We start from the raw sequence: 14,293 nt of genomic DNA, 5'->3' as shown, positions 1-14,293 counted from the left end.
ATTTAATCCCAATGAACAAGTAAAATTCCCATTCATTTTAGGTTCAAAAGTTGAAATCCACAAATTCATATCCCCATGAAATTGCCATTTAGACCAAAACCACGAAATTTTGTGCCCACGAAATTTAATGATTTTACAGTAATTAATCTACTTTTTATATTTTTTTAATAGAAAAAAATTTATTCCACTGATATTGACTGTGATCTGTCTTCTTACCATGTAGAAACAGATTTGATTTCGACATAAAACAGATATGAGATAAACAAAGTCAAGTTTGAAGAAAAAGAGGATGGGCCAAACTGCAGAGTAAGTTCCAACATGAGGATCAATAATTACTAGATTACCAAATATGAGCTTGTTAAAGTCTAGTTTTACTTCGCCGTGAAAACTGACAGGGAAACAAGAATTCTTGGCAATGATATCACTTCACAATTCTAAAAACTACTACATACCAAGTAATCATTAAATTTCATTGATGACTAATATTCATTGATTTTGTGATTGTTTCTACCCATGAATCCCAACATTTAAATGAAATTCCCATTAATCTTATTTTCATAAATTTATATCCCCACAAAACAGTTATTTTGACCCAAACTGTACAATTTCTTGCCCACAAAATTAAATTATTTCACATTATTATACTAGTATCTACAAGACATCTACATACACAGCAAATCTTTGCTACAAAATGGAACATAAAGTAGTCCTGAACAATAGCTAACTAATGATGTATAATGAAATCACTTTAAAAGCAACTACTACTGTAGTTAGGTAATCATTATGTTCCATAATTATGTTAGCTACCTAAATGAACATTAATGCAACCAAATCAACACTTAATCTGTCTCTGGCCCATTTGGGAGCAAAAGAAAATAGTTTTTAAAAGATATTTTCCAAGTTTGAAATGAAGTATCTAAGGACTGTTCAGGAATATTGAAAATCTAAGTGTGATGGCATTTGCACATGGCTTCCATGGAGTAACATGCTGTCCCCTGAAGCTTGAGCTTATGCAGGTATTGATACAGAAAGAGAAATCTGAAATAAGTTGATAAACAGATTTATTATTTCTAAGTAAATTATATAAAATACTATTCAAGAAAACAAAAAGTTAGGCCCATCACAATAACAGTGGACGTCCCAACAAATAATACCTGTTATAGACAGCTGACTGTTAAACACAGTCTTATAAAAGCAGCAAAAACTTGATATACTAAATCCATCTCAACTAAAAGCTTTTAAATTAGTAAAATTCCAAATAAAATCTACACTTTACAAGAGCATTTTGTACGTCTTTACGTCATTCCAAATCTGATCCTGCAGAAAACACATCAGTATTCTTACATTTGAATTTATATACAGTTGAAACTGTTGAAGCTCTAAAACTCTCTTATCTCAAACATCCAGCTATCTCGAAGGCAATTTCAAGTCCCGTCCCATAAACACATGTACAAAATATCATTTAAAGTCGAATTTCTGCTATCCCGAAGTAAAACTCTCTCTCCATTGAAATTCGAGATATAGAGAATCTGTCATTGGTCTTCAGTTAAGATCAGAAAATCCCAACCCGAGGACGCACCGCTCAAGTCTTAAACGAGGCTGTGCCAAGTTTAAGACTTGAGCGGTGCGCCAGACGGTTGGGATTTCCGATCTTCACCGAACACCAATGATGGATTCTATTTCTCACTTACCACAACACAAACAATAACAAGACGACCATGATGGTCCTGAATCGCTCACCTCTTCCCACATGATCCAGTTTTGAGTATGACGTCGGTTTTTCTATTATTTGACATAGTGACCTAGTTTTTGAGCTCATGTGACCCAGTTTTAAACTTGACCTAGATATTATAAAGATAAAAATTCTGACCAATTTTCATGAAGATCCATTGAAAAATATGGTCTCTAGAGAGGTCACAAGGTTTTTCTATTATTTGACCTATTGACCTAGTTTTTTAAGGCACATGACCCAGTTTCAAACTTGACCTAGATATCATCAAGGTGAACATTCTGACCAATTTTCATGAAGATCCATTCAAGGGTATGGCCTCTAGAGAGGTCACAAGGTTTTTCTATTTCAAGACCTACTGACCTAGTTTTTGACCGCACATGACCCTGTTTCGAATTTGACCTAGATATCATCAAGATGAACATTCAGACCAACTTTCATGAAGATCCATTGAAAAATATGGCCTTTAGAGAGGTCACAAGTTTTTCTATTATTTGACCTACTGACCTATTTTTGATGGCACTGACCCACTTTCAAACTGACTTAGATATCATCAAGGTGAACATTCTGACAAATTTTCATGAAGATTTCATGAAATAATGGCCTCTAGAGAGGTCACAAGTTTCTATTTTAGACTACTGACTATTTTTGATCGCACGTGACCAGTTCGAACTTGACTAGATATCATCAAGAGAACTTTCAACTACTTTCACAGATCCATGAAAAATATGGCTTTAGAGAGTCACAAGTTTTCTATTATTTGACCTATGACCAGTTTTTGATCGCACGTGACCAGTTTCGAACTTGACCTAGATATCATCAAGATGAACATTCAGACAACTTTCACACAGATCCCATGAAAAATATGGCCTTTAGAGAGGTCACAAGGTTTTTCTTATTATTTGACCTACTGACCTAGTTTTTGAAGGCATGTGACCCATTTCGAACTTGACCTAGATATCATCAAGGTGAACATTCTGACTAATTTTCATGAAGATCTTGTGAAATATATGGCCTCTAGAAAGGTCACAAGGTTTTTCTATTTTTAGACCTACTGACCTAGTTTTTGACCGCATGTGACCCAGTTTCGAACTTGACCTAGATATCATCAAGATGAACATTCAGACCAACTTTCATACAGATCCCATGAAAAATATGGCCTTTAGAGAGGTCACAAGGTTTTTCTATTATTTGACCTACTGACCTAGTTTTTGACGGCACGTGACCCAGTTTCGAACTTGGCCTAGATATCATCAAGGTGAACGTTCTGACCAACTTTCATGAAGATCTTGTGAAATATATGGCCTCTAGAGAGGTCACAAGGTTTTTCTATTTTTAGACCTACTGACCTAGTTTTTGACCGCACGTGACCCAGTTTCGAACTTGACCTAGATATCATCAAGATGAACATTCTGACCAATTTTCATGAAGATCCATTGAATATTATGGCCTCTAGAGAGGTCACAAGGTTTTTCTATTTTTAGACCTACTGACCTAGTTTTTGATGGCATGTGACCCAGTTTCGAACTTGACCTAGATATCATCAAGGCGAACATTCAGACCAACTTTCATAAAGATCCCATGAAAAATGTGACCTCTAGAGTGGTCACAAGCAAAAGTTTACGGACGCACGTACGCACGGATGGACGGACGACGGACACCGCGCAATCACAAAAGCTCACCTTGTCACTTTGTGACAGGTGAGCTAAAAACAAGCATGAAAATATGAAACTATTTCAAACGCAGGAAACTGACGTCCATAAGCAGAAGTGACGTCGTGACATTTCAGTGACGCACAATAACAAAGTTCTGCTTTAGTTTTATCGTTTGTAGCGTAACGGTACGTTCTTGTCATAAAGTAATCAATTTTGAATCGAGAAATACACTATAAGGAACGGAGAGAAAAGATAAAGGTACCTGATTTTTAATTATTTTACATAAATAATATGTATATTCAGTGCATGAAGTAGTCCGTCACAGGAGTGTGGGATAACCCATGTGAGATAAGATTTTCCAGCATTTCTAAAAATAGAGATTTTTCTGTCCGATAAGTGAGAAATGGAGTTTCAACTGTGTTTACCACTTATCTTTTTTTCATTTTTGCGTTCAAAAAGACAAAAATAATACTAAAATTTCAACTGACAAAATATATAGTAAGAGCAAAACCACAGTGACATTTGCCTTCTCAGAGACTCCAGCTTTAGCGACATAATGAATAAAAAATTTGAGATTTTCACAAGAATGTGACAGGTGCTTGTGAAGAGTAGACTTTACTTGGATATATCTAATACACTAAGATGAGAGTTACGGTATATGGTATCTACAAAGCTTACACTTACCATGCAGCTGATGCTCCCGAAATGTAACTAGTATGCATGATCAATGAAACAAGCAATATAATTGATTAATTAATCCTTTATTATAATAAGATATTAACCCTTATCCTGCAAAATTTCTATAATGAACTTGTCCATCTTTTAATTTGGACAGTACCATTAGCTGTTAAGAGGTGCTTACCAAAAAGATACTGACTGAATGGTGAACAGTGCAGATCATGATCAGACTGCATGGATATGCAGGCTGATCATGATCTGAAGTGGTAGCAAAGGCAGAATCAATCGTGTCCAGCATGATAAGGGTTAAACTACTTGGTTACACATTTTTCAGTGAATTATTGAAATATTACAGTGAAATATGTTTGATAATCCCACAGTGAAAAATATCAAATATATTTTTCACTGGTACAGAACTGCAATTAACTATTATTATTAAATTACGAATTTAAAATATTAAAGAGCTAGCCTAGTTTCTGAGACTCTAAACTTGTTAATAGCATGCTTTACTTGATTAGAAATAATTAGACTAGTTTCAGAAACATCACTTCCTTTAGGCCAGCTTTGTTCATATACATCAGTAACTTTAAGTGCCAACCCAGTTGACAAAACTGTTGTAACATGCTACTGCCTTAAACCATCACCATCTAAACAATTATTCAAACAGTTCTAAATTTATAAAGGGAAAACATCCCTAGTGTCTCATTGTTTCTAAACCTGCCAACCTTCCCATTCATATAAACACCTTTAGAGCCCATCTAAAGTTCAAGTGTAGTAAGTTTTTTACCTTTAAGTCTTTAGAAAATGTTCATTTATGGAAAGAATAATTAAATAATTAGAAATCTGAATGTGGTACAAGTTATTCTTGACAATGATACCTATTTACACATATTTGTGGGATTTGGTCCACATACCTGGGTACAATCAAATGCTTTCTCAACATTCTCAACAGCTTAGATACATACATAACATATTAATTTCAACTGTTATTAAAAAATAAAGAACATCCTTTGATAACACATAAAGCACTAAATAATGCACATTACTTCCAACACTTAAAAACTGCATTATCAGGTATACATGTAACTGATTATTATATAACCCTATAGTTAAAGTCACACCTTTAATTAGTACATTCATTCAAAACCAAAATACATTTTCATTATTTATATAATATAAACTAGAAATGGGTCCATAGGACACAAAATGCCCCTGTGATGTAAAGACACAAATGTGGGTGACCTTTGCATAAAGGTATTTTGACAAAGGAAATTAAAACTGCATTTACAAAGTTCAGTCTTGCATCATGACCATGACCTTTGGCTTGTTATGGTTTGTTTTGAAATAGCACAATGCACAACAAACTGATTTGTCTTACACAATTTTTTAAACATACAAACATATGCATACAAGGACAGTGATAACACCATACCCTTGCCATTACCAAGGTGTGTTAACCTTTACATTGCTACATTTCTAAAATAGACTGGTCCGTCATTTAATTTGGGCAGTACCATTTATTATTCAAATGGGTGTTCACTGAAAATTTACTGACTCAATAGCAAACAGTGCAGACCATGATCAGCCTGCACATCCCACACTGCCGTGCAGGCTGATCTTGGTCTGCACTGGTCGCAAAGGCAAAATCAATTGCTGCCAGCAGGCTAAAGATTAAGGAAGTAGATTTTTGTTCCAATAAGTGTAGGTAACTAGGATACAACAAGAGTAGGTATACCTGGTGAGAGATCCTCGGTGAAGCCAAGTTTCTGTATCTGAGCCACACCTTTACTGAACAACATTGGGTCCTCTTTCTTCACTGTTGATAAATCACCATGCAGTATTTGAAGGGACACTGTCAACACTGAGAATATAATGACAATATTAACCACTATTGTTTCTTTTTATGTGTTTTAACTTCACTTTTTAAACATGTTTATTACTTTATAAATGAACAAAGTCAGTATTTATAATAGGATTTTTTAAAACACGTATGTGCAAATCCAGATTTATGTCTGATGATTCAAAATTTGAAAATACTTTATTTGTAGGTAAATATAATTGTAAACTAGTAGGCCATCATAGCCCAAGATCACTCATCAGAGTTTCACAGCTGGTTTTAATAATTTTGCAAGGAAAATGTCTGACACACTTCTGAAATTTGGCCAGCAGAGACCGCCAAGTCTTTTTTAAACTGTATATATAGAAATGTAAGGAAAAAGAGATTACACTCTTTGGTGACCATGTTTATGACAAACCGGAACAAGTTGACAGAACTTTGTAATATGTCACTAAAGGAACATTTCTATAAAATTAGGCGGCAGTGTTTCTTGATAACTCAAAAGAATTTCAATACGAATCTAGCTTGTCTGCAAATTGTAAATACCAGATAAAGTTAAAGATTTGATTACTGATGATATTTACTCCCCCCTTCCCAGTAACACAGATCAGTTACTAACAAGGATCTTGTTTGCTCCTGTTTGTTACTTGATTTCCTGCCTGGTGTCTTTATTGGTTGCTATGGTAACTAAATTTATGCTAACTTGTATGATATGTAACATGGTTCAGGTGCTTACTATGACCTTGTTTGCCCCCATTTTCTAACTGATTTTCTGCTATATGTATTGGCTGCTATGGTAACTAAATTTATGCTAACTTGTATGATATGTAGCATGGTTCTGGTATACTATTACCTTATTTGCCTAAATTTTCTTGTTATTTCCTGCTACTTGTATTGGCTGCTACGGTAACTAAAATTTATGCTAAATTTATAACTTTTATATGTAACAAGGTTCAGGTGGTTACTATGACTTTGTTTGCCCCCAATTTCTAATTGATTTTCTGCTATCTGAATTGGCTGCTATGGTAACTAAATTTATGCTAACTTTTATGATATGTAACACAGTTTAGGTGCTTATTATGACTTTGTTTGCCCCTAATTTCTAACTAATTTTCTGCTATCTGTATTGGCTGCTATGGTAACTAAATTTCTGTTAACTTTAAAGGTAACACAATTCAGGTACTTACTAGGACCTTGTTTGCCCTTGTTGTCGAGTTGATTTCCTGCTGTCTGTGTTAGTTTCTTGATGATTTCTTTATGAAATGGTGAAAACTGGTCCTCATTATCATGGCAGCTGAAATGAAGTGTAGTTTGTTTTAACCTTTATCCTGCTAAATTTCTATCATGGACTGGTCCACCATTTAATTTGGGCAATACCATTTATTATTTGAAGGGGTGTTCACTGAAAATTTACTGAAAAAAATAGCGAACAGTGCAGACCAAGATCTGCATGGTCTGCACTGGTTGCAAAGGCATAATAACTTGACGTCAGCAGGCCAAAGGTTAAATACTACATGTAATCTTTATCATGTCTTACAAAGTGGTAAAGTGGTAAATTCTCAAAATAGGTATCTCAAAACATATCAACTTTAACCCTTAGCCTGCTGGCGACAAGTGATTCTGCCTTTGCGACCAGTGCAGACCAAGATCAGTCTGCACATCCGTGCAGTCTGACCATGGTCTGAACTGTTCGCTATTCAGTCAGTATCTTTTTGGTTAACACCCCTTTTAACAGTTAATAGTACTGTCCAAATTGAAAGATGGACAAATTCATTATAGAAATTTAGCAGGGTAAGGGTTAATTAGTCAAGCTTAAATAATATCAATTATTATGATTCTGGTTTAGATAAAAAAAAAATAACTAACATCATCAGTACTTACTCATTAACTTTCATCTGGTATTCGTAGTCTTTAAAATTTGCGGGTAATCGAGCCAAACTCAGAGCAGTCACTGAAATAAAATGAAATATCTTTTTTAATGTAAACAGCTAAATGGGAAGGACTGTTTAGAAATATGAAGACTCTTGCTGTAACTTCAAAATCAATCAATGAAGATATATTAAATTTGTACTATTTTGAACACTGATACATCTGCTCTGAAACTGTCACCTGGCATTTCATTTGTTTTTGGGTCATTTCTTGAATCAAGGGGTAGGCATCGCTGCCTATCCCAGGGACCTCTTAATGATATTAAATTTGTTCACAATATTTTTCAAGTACTTTATTCTTTCCAAATTATAAAAATGTATTATGAAACATCTCTTACAGAAAAGCAGAAGAACTTTTGAAGAGAAAGAATATCAATTTTTAATGTGGTATGTAAAATGTACATTAAACTCAAGACATTTGGAGATTGTCTCTCTTTGAAATAAGATATTCATTGGTGTATTATGCCTTATCAAGTTATCAAAAGAAAAGCTGATAATTGCAAAATGTTTTTGACATGTTCAGTCTTTTTCAATAGTTCAGAAGTATTTGTCAGCTGTCCCCTGAGATTATAGCAAAATTTAATGATTACTTCCTTGTCTAGACATTCTTTACCTTCCACAGAACTGCAACTTTTTATATATTTTACTTACGATTTCAGACTATGCAAATAACAACTGTTTTACACTCGAAACCCGTTATAACGCTCCTCGATATACCGCGGTCCTCGGTATAACGCTGTATGGCCTTGGCGTCCATATTTTAGAGGGTAAAAAATAAAAAAAAAAAAGAAAAAAAAAAAAAAAAATCCGCGGATGTTACTTAATTTGATCATAACCAGCGTTAAAACTACAAGTACTTTAACACCTTTCCATGACAACTGTCACAAAAATCAATAATCGTCTGCTAGCTTACTTGTTTGCGTATCGCCTTTGTTAAAGTTTCAATACATGTAGACATGTGACAATTAGGCAATCAGTACCGTGACAAAATTAGATTGTTTGCATAACAAGCGTGTAACATTGGTCAGTCAACTATCAAACTGTTTAAGTTTGCACCAATTAAGCAGATGACATGATCACTTGAGTGAATAAAAAATCGAATTTTGTAATAAACTGCAGCCGTTTTTCGTAATCGTCACACTCAATTGACCTTACGCCAGTGTTGATTGACAGGTTCCAACTGACCAATCAGATAACAGAACTGATAAGCCTTGTTGTTAGCCGCCATTTTGTCCGTCAAACTTAGTGCCGGACTCGCCAGTCAAAGAATATAAATACCACCGAAAAATCGTCCAAAATGGTAAAAAGGTGACGTTACGACACCTTTACATCAGACACAGGGAAGAGAGTGTAATACTAGAGCGCTTCCCTTTTCCAAATCCACTCTCAGACCTCGAATATTGTCAACGATGTATCAGGCTCTGTGGACGTCCTCAAGAATAGTTGATCTTAAAAATCTTATAAGAATGTTTAAAAGCAAAGCAATTCGACTTAGCACTCATTGTGTTATAACGTTTTAATTATTTCATTTAAATCAGTGTAAAATTCTATGAAAATTAACTTTCTTATTTAACAAAAGTGCTTAGTATTCTTTATTCAATAGTAAAAATATTCCATCAGTTACCAGAGTAACTGGTATGTACTGATAAAACACAAGTATTTGATGTTCTATATAATTTGAATGGTAACGTGTAAATATTATGCCTTAATGTACCGGAAACATGATTTATGCATTTTTTAAGGTTTACATCAATCTCCCACTGGTGTATGTTAAGTCATACCTGGGTGATAATACAACAAATAATAAACATGATAAAAAACTATGATTGATATAAGATTATTTTTAATGAGTCTAATCAACAATTTTCCAGGCGCTCAAAGTTTTGACTTAGCACTCGGTGTGTGCTTTCGTTCTAAATTTCATTTTAATAGACAGCGTAAACCTCGTCTAAAATTCCAGAAAAAATAGCATATTTCGTATAAAGAAAATATGTTCTTAAACAAAAAATTATACATTAATTCTGTATACTTTATAAAGAAATTTTGTAGGCTCAAACATTGTTTTAAGCTGCGATGCGCCGGTATATGTCTTGAAATATGAGTATGGACTATATCGTCGCCTTGGACTGTATCTTATTTATTTATCATTTACACGTTTTAATTCTAATAAGAGAACTTTCTTTACTTATACTTAAAACACATCATGTCTAAGTATTAGACATTAAATGCTATGTATCTGAATAATGTTGAACAATGATATGAGCATCTTAAATGAGTTCCGGTATTTCGAAATCCGACGTTTCTTAAATGACACAAGTGACAATTTTTACATGTAAATTACCTTATTTAATTTATCTAATTATTTTGAAATAGGATTCAGAATCCTCAGTCTGATTTCAACCTTAATTAATAAAAATCAATGTTCTAGTCTGCTTAATATAGTCATACCCTACATGATTTCCGGGAGATCGAAATTTGACGTTTCTATAATGAAAAAGAAACGGACAATTAAAAAAAAAACATAAAATCAGCTATAATGGTTTCAGAGATTTCCGTCTTTTTTACGTGTTTTCCGCTCGGCCCCCTGTCTTGTTTAGTTTTCCTCATACTCGGGTGCAGTTCCCGACTTTTAACAACAACGTATCGTTGTTTTTTGTAGAATTTATGTTTCGCTACAGAACATCCACTTTACGATTGTGTTTTGTCTTTTCACTTTAGAAATACGTGTGAATTGAGGTAGCGTACGCCGAAATCAACTAGAATGTCCGGCAAAATATTTCTGCCGTCGCCATTTGATTCCTTTGTTTGTCGGGCCTAGCATGAATTGTTCCCCCTGAAAACTGGTAGGCGTGGCTACAGGCTATCTGGCGTAAGGTCAATTCATTGGAAATAACTAAGATTCGACGCACTGAAAGCCTTACTGAGAATGTGCTCCCTTTTTAATATCGTATATCAACGACGGTGATTTAAAAATTTTCTATCTTATTTATCGATTTCCTTCATGTAGATCTATTCAAAATAAATCTTTTTAGACTCCGCTTTTTTCTCTTTTAGTTACATAAACCTCCAGTGCAATTGCATTGCATATGTAATTCTCACGACCGCACACTCCTTACACAGCGTTATATATGTTTACTTCCGGGGTACACAAATCCAATTTTCTTTTATAATCACGTCAAAATGAGAAGATGACACAGCGTTATAATTCTTTTAATGTATTTTTCAGTAGCATTTAAGGTAAATAAATGTCCCGTTTATACGATTCTTATTTCTTATTAACATAAAACAGCGTCCAAAATACGTTACCGGTGGGTGGGGTATTGCGTATACTGCTGATACGATCAACCCGCGTTATAAATTTAACCCTGCTAGATCCGCGGGTCTCAAACCTTGGACCCCGACGACAGCGTTATAACCGGGTCCCAGTGTATTTAAATTCCATTTTGTTACCGTCTGCTTAGCTCAATGGAGAGAGGGCAGATCTACGGATCGCTGGGTTTTGAGTTCAATCCTCGGGCGAGGTGTATAATCTCAGTGATAATTTGATAAAAGACACTGTGTCTGAAATCATTTGTCAATCCACCTCTGATTCCTGTGGGGTAGTTGGCAGTTACTTGCGGAGAATAGGTTTATACTGGTACAAAACCCTGGAACACTGGATAGGTTAACTGCCCACTGTTATATAACTGAAATACTGTTGAAAAACAGTGTTAAACCCAAAAGAAACAAAACAAAATTCTGTAATTGCTGATTTTTCATGGAGTACCAAAACCTTTTTTAGAACATGAAATTGGAAGTATAGTATTTTTATCGTTATTCCCATAGGTAAAAAAAATCCCCATATTTAAACAATAAACAAAGGCAACTGCAAGCAGTAGATCCGAGATTTCAGCAAGATAATTTGACCGTAACTTATATGTTTTGGTTTACGAAGTTTAAATCATTTTTCCACATGATCATTAATCGTTTCTGCCTCTGTTTCTTACCGCCCGACATTGACATAGTTTACATCTGGAAATAGATGTCCGTGCATGTGCCAATGTTGTCTGTGCTATTTTTATAATTGCTAAAGTGTCATGGACAACTGAGTTAGCAGTTTTGTGGTAGTTTCCATCAAAATCTTTGAAAGTATGCCAATTTTAATAAATTTCACTTCTTCAATATTGAAAATAAAACTATTTGATCACGTCCAAGAAATTTAATTGTTTTGTGGAAAGTAGCTTTAAAGGATATTTAAGTATAGGAAAACTGAGTGCCCTAGAAAAACGTTGTTTATACCAGACTGTTACAACCAATTGAAATCAAATTCTCAGGAGATTATGAAATGCACAGATTTATGTTGGTCTTTTTTGTTTACAAATGTTGATGCTATTACATTGGTATATATTTGTATTATTCTATTCAAATTTTCAAAGCATCATCTTGGCTAATAACGCATAACTATGGTTATACAATAGCCTCCTGTCATAAATTTCTAAATGCATAGTTATTAGAAGGAAGCCTTAGGTATTATAACAGTACCACTTTTATAATGTGACATACAACATGAGCCAGTCTATATTTTTATTGAACACACCTTGTATATACAGGAAATGCATCATATTTCATGTAAATCTTTAAATTCAACTTCTTAAAATTTCCCCCCACTCAACCTTCAGTTCAGTTAAACGAAATTGTGTCAAATACTCAGGAATGAACAATAAAATGCAACAAATTTATTTTAAAAAAATTGATTTTAGTCAAATAAATATATTAAATATTGACCCCAAAGTAAAAGAATATAAATTGGAAAGTGTTCAAATTTCTTTTGTGAAAGTATCAGGCGAAATCTTTTCTAACATGAAAACACTAACACCAAAGCAACAGCCCCATCAAAGCAGTAGTCAACTACTGATCAAGCCCAAATATCCTCCAGCTATAAATCCTAAACCTTTTTTAGGGCAATGTCAGTTCAATTTTTACTCCAAACACTTCTGGGGTCATTTTCTGACCATAGACAATCATGTTAAAAAAGATAGCTGACCTCAAGCCAAGTTGACTGATCAGAAACTATTTTTTGTCTGAAGGCCAATGTGACTATATTCCTTGACTTCCTAACCAAAAACAAGAGCTGTCACAAGACAGCAACGCTCGACTATTCAACAGCCTTGTCAATTGAATGAATATTAAAGTCCAACTAGAATGTGTCTGTAGGACACAGGGTGTGCTCCCCCACTGGAACATTTGTCACAAATAAGGGGAAATAATTCAAATGTTTGCAGTCTTAATGGGGTATAGCCTCAAAAAAAAATATGAAAAGGATTCATTATTCTATACCATATACTTTTTGAGCTATGAGCATCACAAACAAAAAAACCACACTATTTTGGCTACTTCAAGGGCCATAACTCTGTAATAAACACTAAAATTCTCAAGAAGAATGCCAAGTGTGCAAGGTCACATTATGATAAAGACTCAAGCAAGGTTTCATGAATTTACATTAAATACTTTCTGAGTGAGGCATAATTAGGTGAAAATGTGCATTTTTTTTACTATTTCAGGGGCCTAAAACTGTAAATAGGGGCGGACCCAGATGAAAAAGAGTAGGTGCGCAAGTTTATATCATGATAAAGACTCATGCAAGGTTTCATCAATTTATATCAAATACTTTCTGAGCTAGGCGTGTCACAAGGTGAAAATGTTCATTTTTGACTATTTCAGGGGCCATAACTCTAAAAATAGGGGGCGGACCAAGATGAAAAATAGGAGGTGCGCAAGTTCATACCATGATAAAGACTCATGCAAGGTTTCATAAATCTATATCAAATACTTTATGAGCTAGGCGTGTCACAAGGTGAATATGTGCATTTTTGACTATTTCAGGAGCCATAACTCTAAAATTAGGGGGCGGAGCCAGACGAAAAATAGAAGGTGCGCAAGTTCATATCATGATAAAGACTCATGCAAGGTTTCATCAATTTATATCAAATACTTTTTGAGCTAGGCACGTCACGAACTTCGGACGGACGCACGGACAGGAGCAAATCTATATGCCCTCAACACTCATGGGGGGGGGGGCATAAAAAGGGGCATAATTTTGTAAAATTGCAACACAGGGTTAAGGAACCTGTACAATGCATATCAGCCCATGACAATGGACAATTGTGTGATGTTTCAATCCATTCCCATTAGTGGGTACTGAGATACCAGCTTACATACAAAACCTTAACCAAAAAATGTCTAAGTCGAAAAAGGGGCATAATTTTGTAGAAAATGCAAAGCAGAGTTATGAAACCTGTGCAATGCACGTCAGATCATCATAGTGAACAAGTGTGTTAAGTTTCCATCCATTCCCATAAGTAGATACTAAGATACCGACTTACATATAAAACCTTGACCAAAAATTTCTAAGTTGAAAAAGGGCCATAATTTTGTAAAAAAAAAAAAAGCAAAATAGAGTTATGGAACCTGTGCAATGTAAGTCAAT

At 34.5% G+C, this 14,293-nt stretch overlaps 1 protein-coding gene across 1 annotated transcript in view; it reads right to left on the bottom strand.

The window, feature by feature from the left end:
• Positions 1-14,293, bottom strand: part of LOC123529857 (dedicator of cytokinesis protein 3-like) — a 213,829-nt gene that overhangs the window by 116,830 nt on the left and 82,706 nt on the right. Inside the window, exons 13-16 of the mRNA XM_053520723.1 lie at positions 7,781-7,850; positions 7,087-7,193; positions 5,798-5,923; positions 4,069-4,095 (exon numbers count right to left, since the gene is read on the bottom strand). Coding sequence (XP_053376698.1) covers positions 4,069-4,095; positions 5,798-5,923; positions 7,087-7,193; positions 7,781-7,850 — 330 coding nt within the window. The remainder of the gene's footprint in view (positions 1-4,068; positions 4,096-5,797; positions 5,924-7,086; positions 7,194-7,780; positions 7,851-14,293) is intronic.

The sequence above is a fragment of the Mercenaria mercenaria genome, chromosome 13 (genome assembly GCF_021730395.1).
Source record: "Mercenaria mercenaria strain notata chromosome 13, MADL_Memer_1, whole genome shotgun sequence".
Lineage (NCBI taxonomy): Eukaryota > Metazoa > Mollusca > Bivalvia > Venerida > Veneridae > Mercenaria > Mercenaria mercenaria.
The sequence above is the reverse complement of the archived record's forward strand: the minus strand, read 5'-3'. Positions and strand labels throughout refer to the sequence as shown.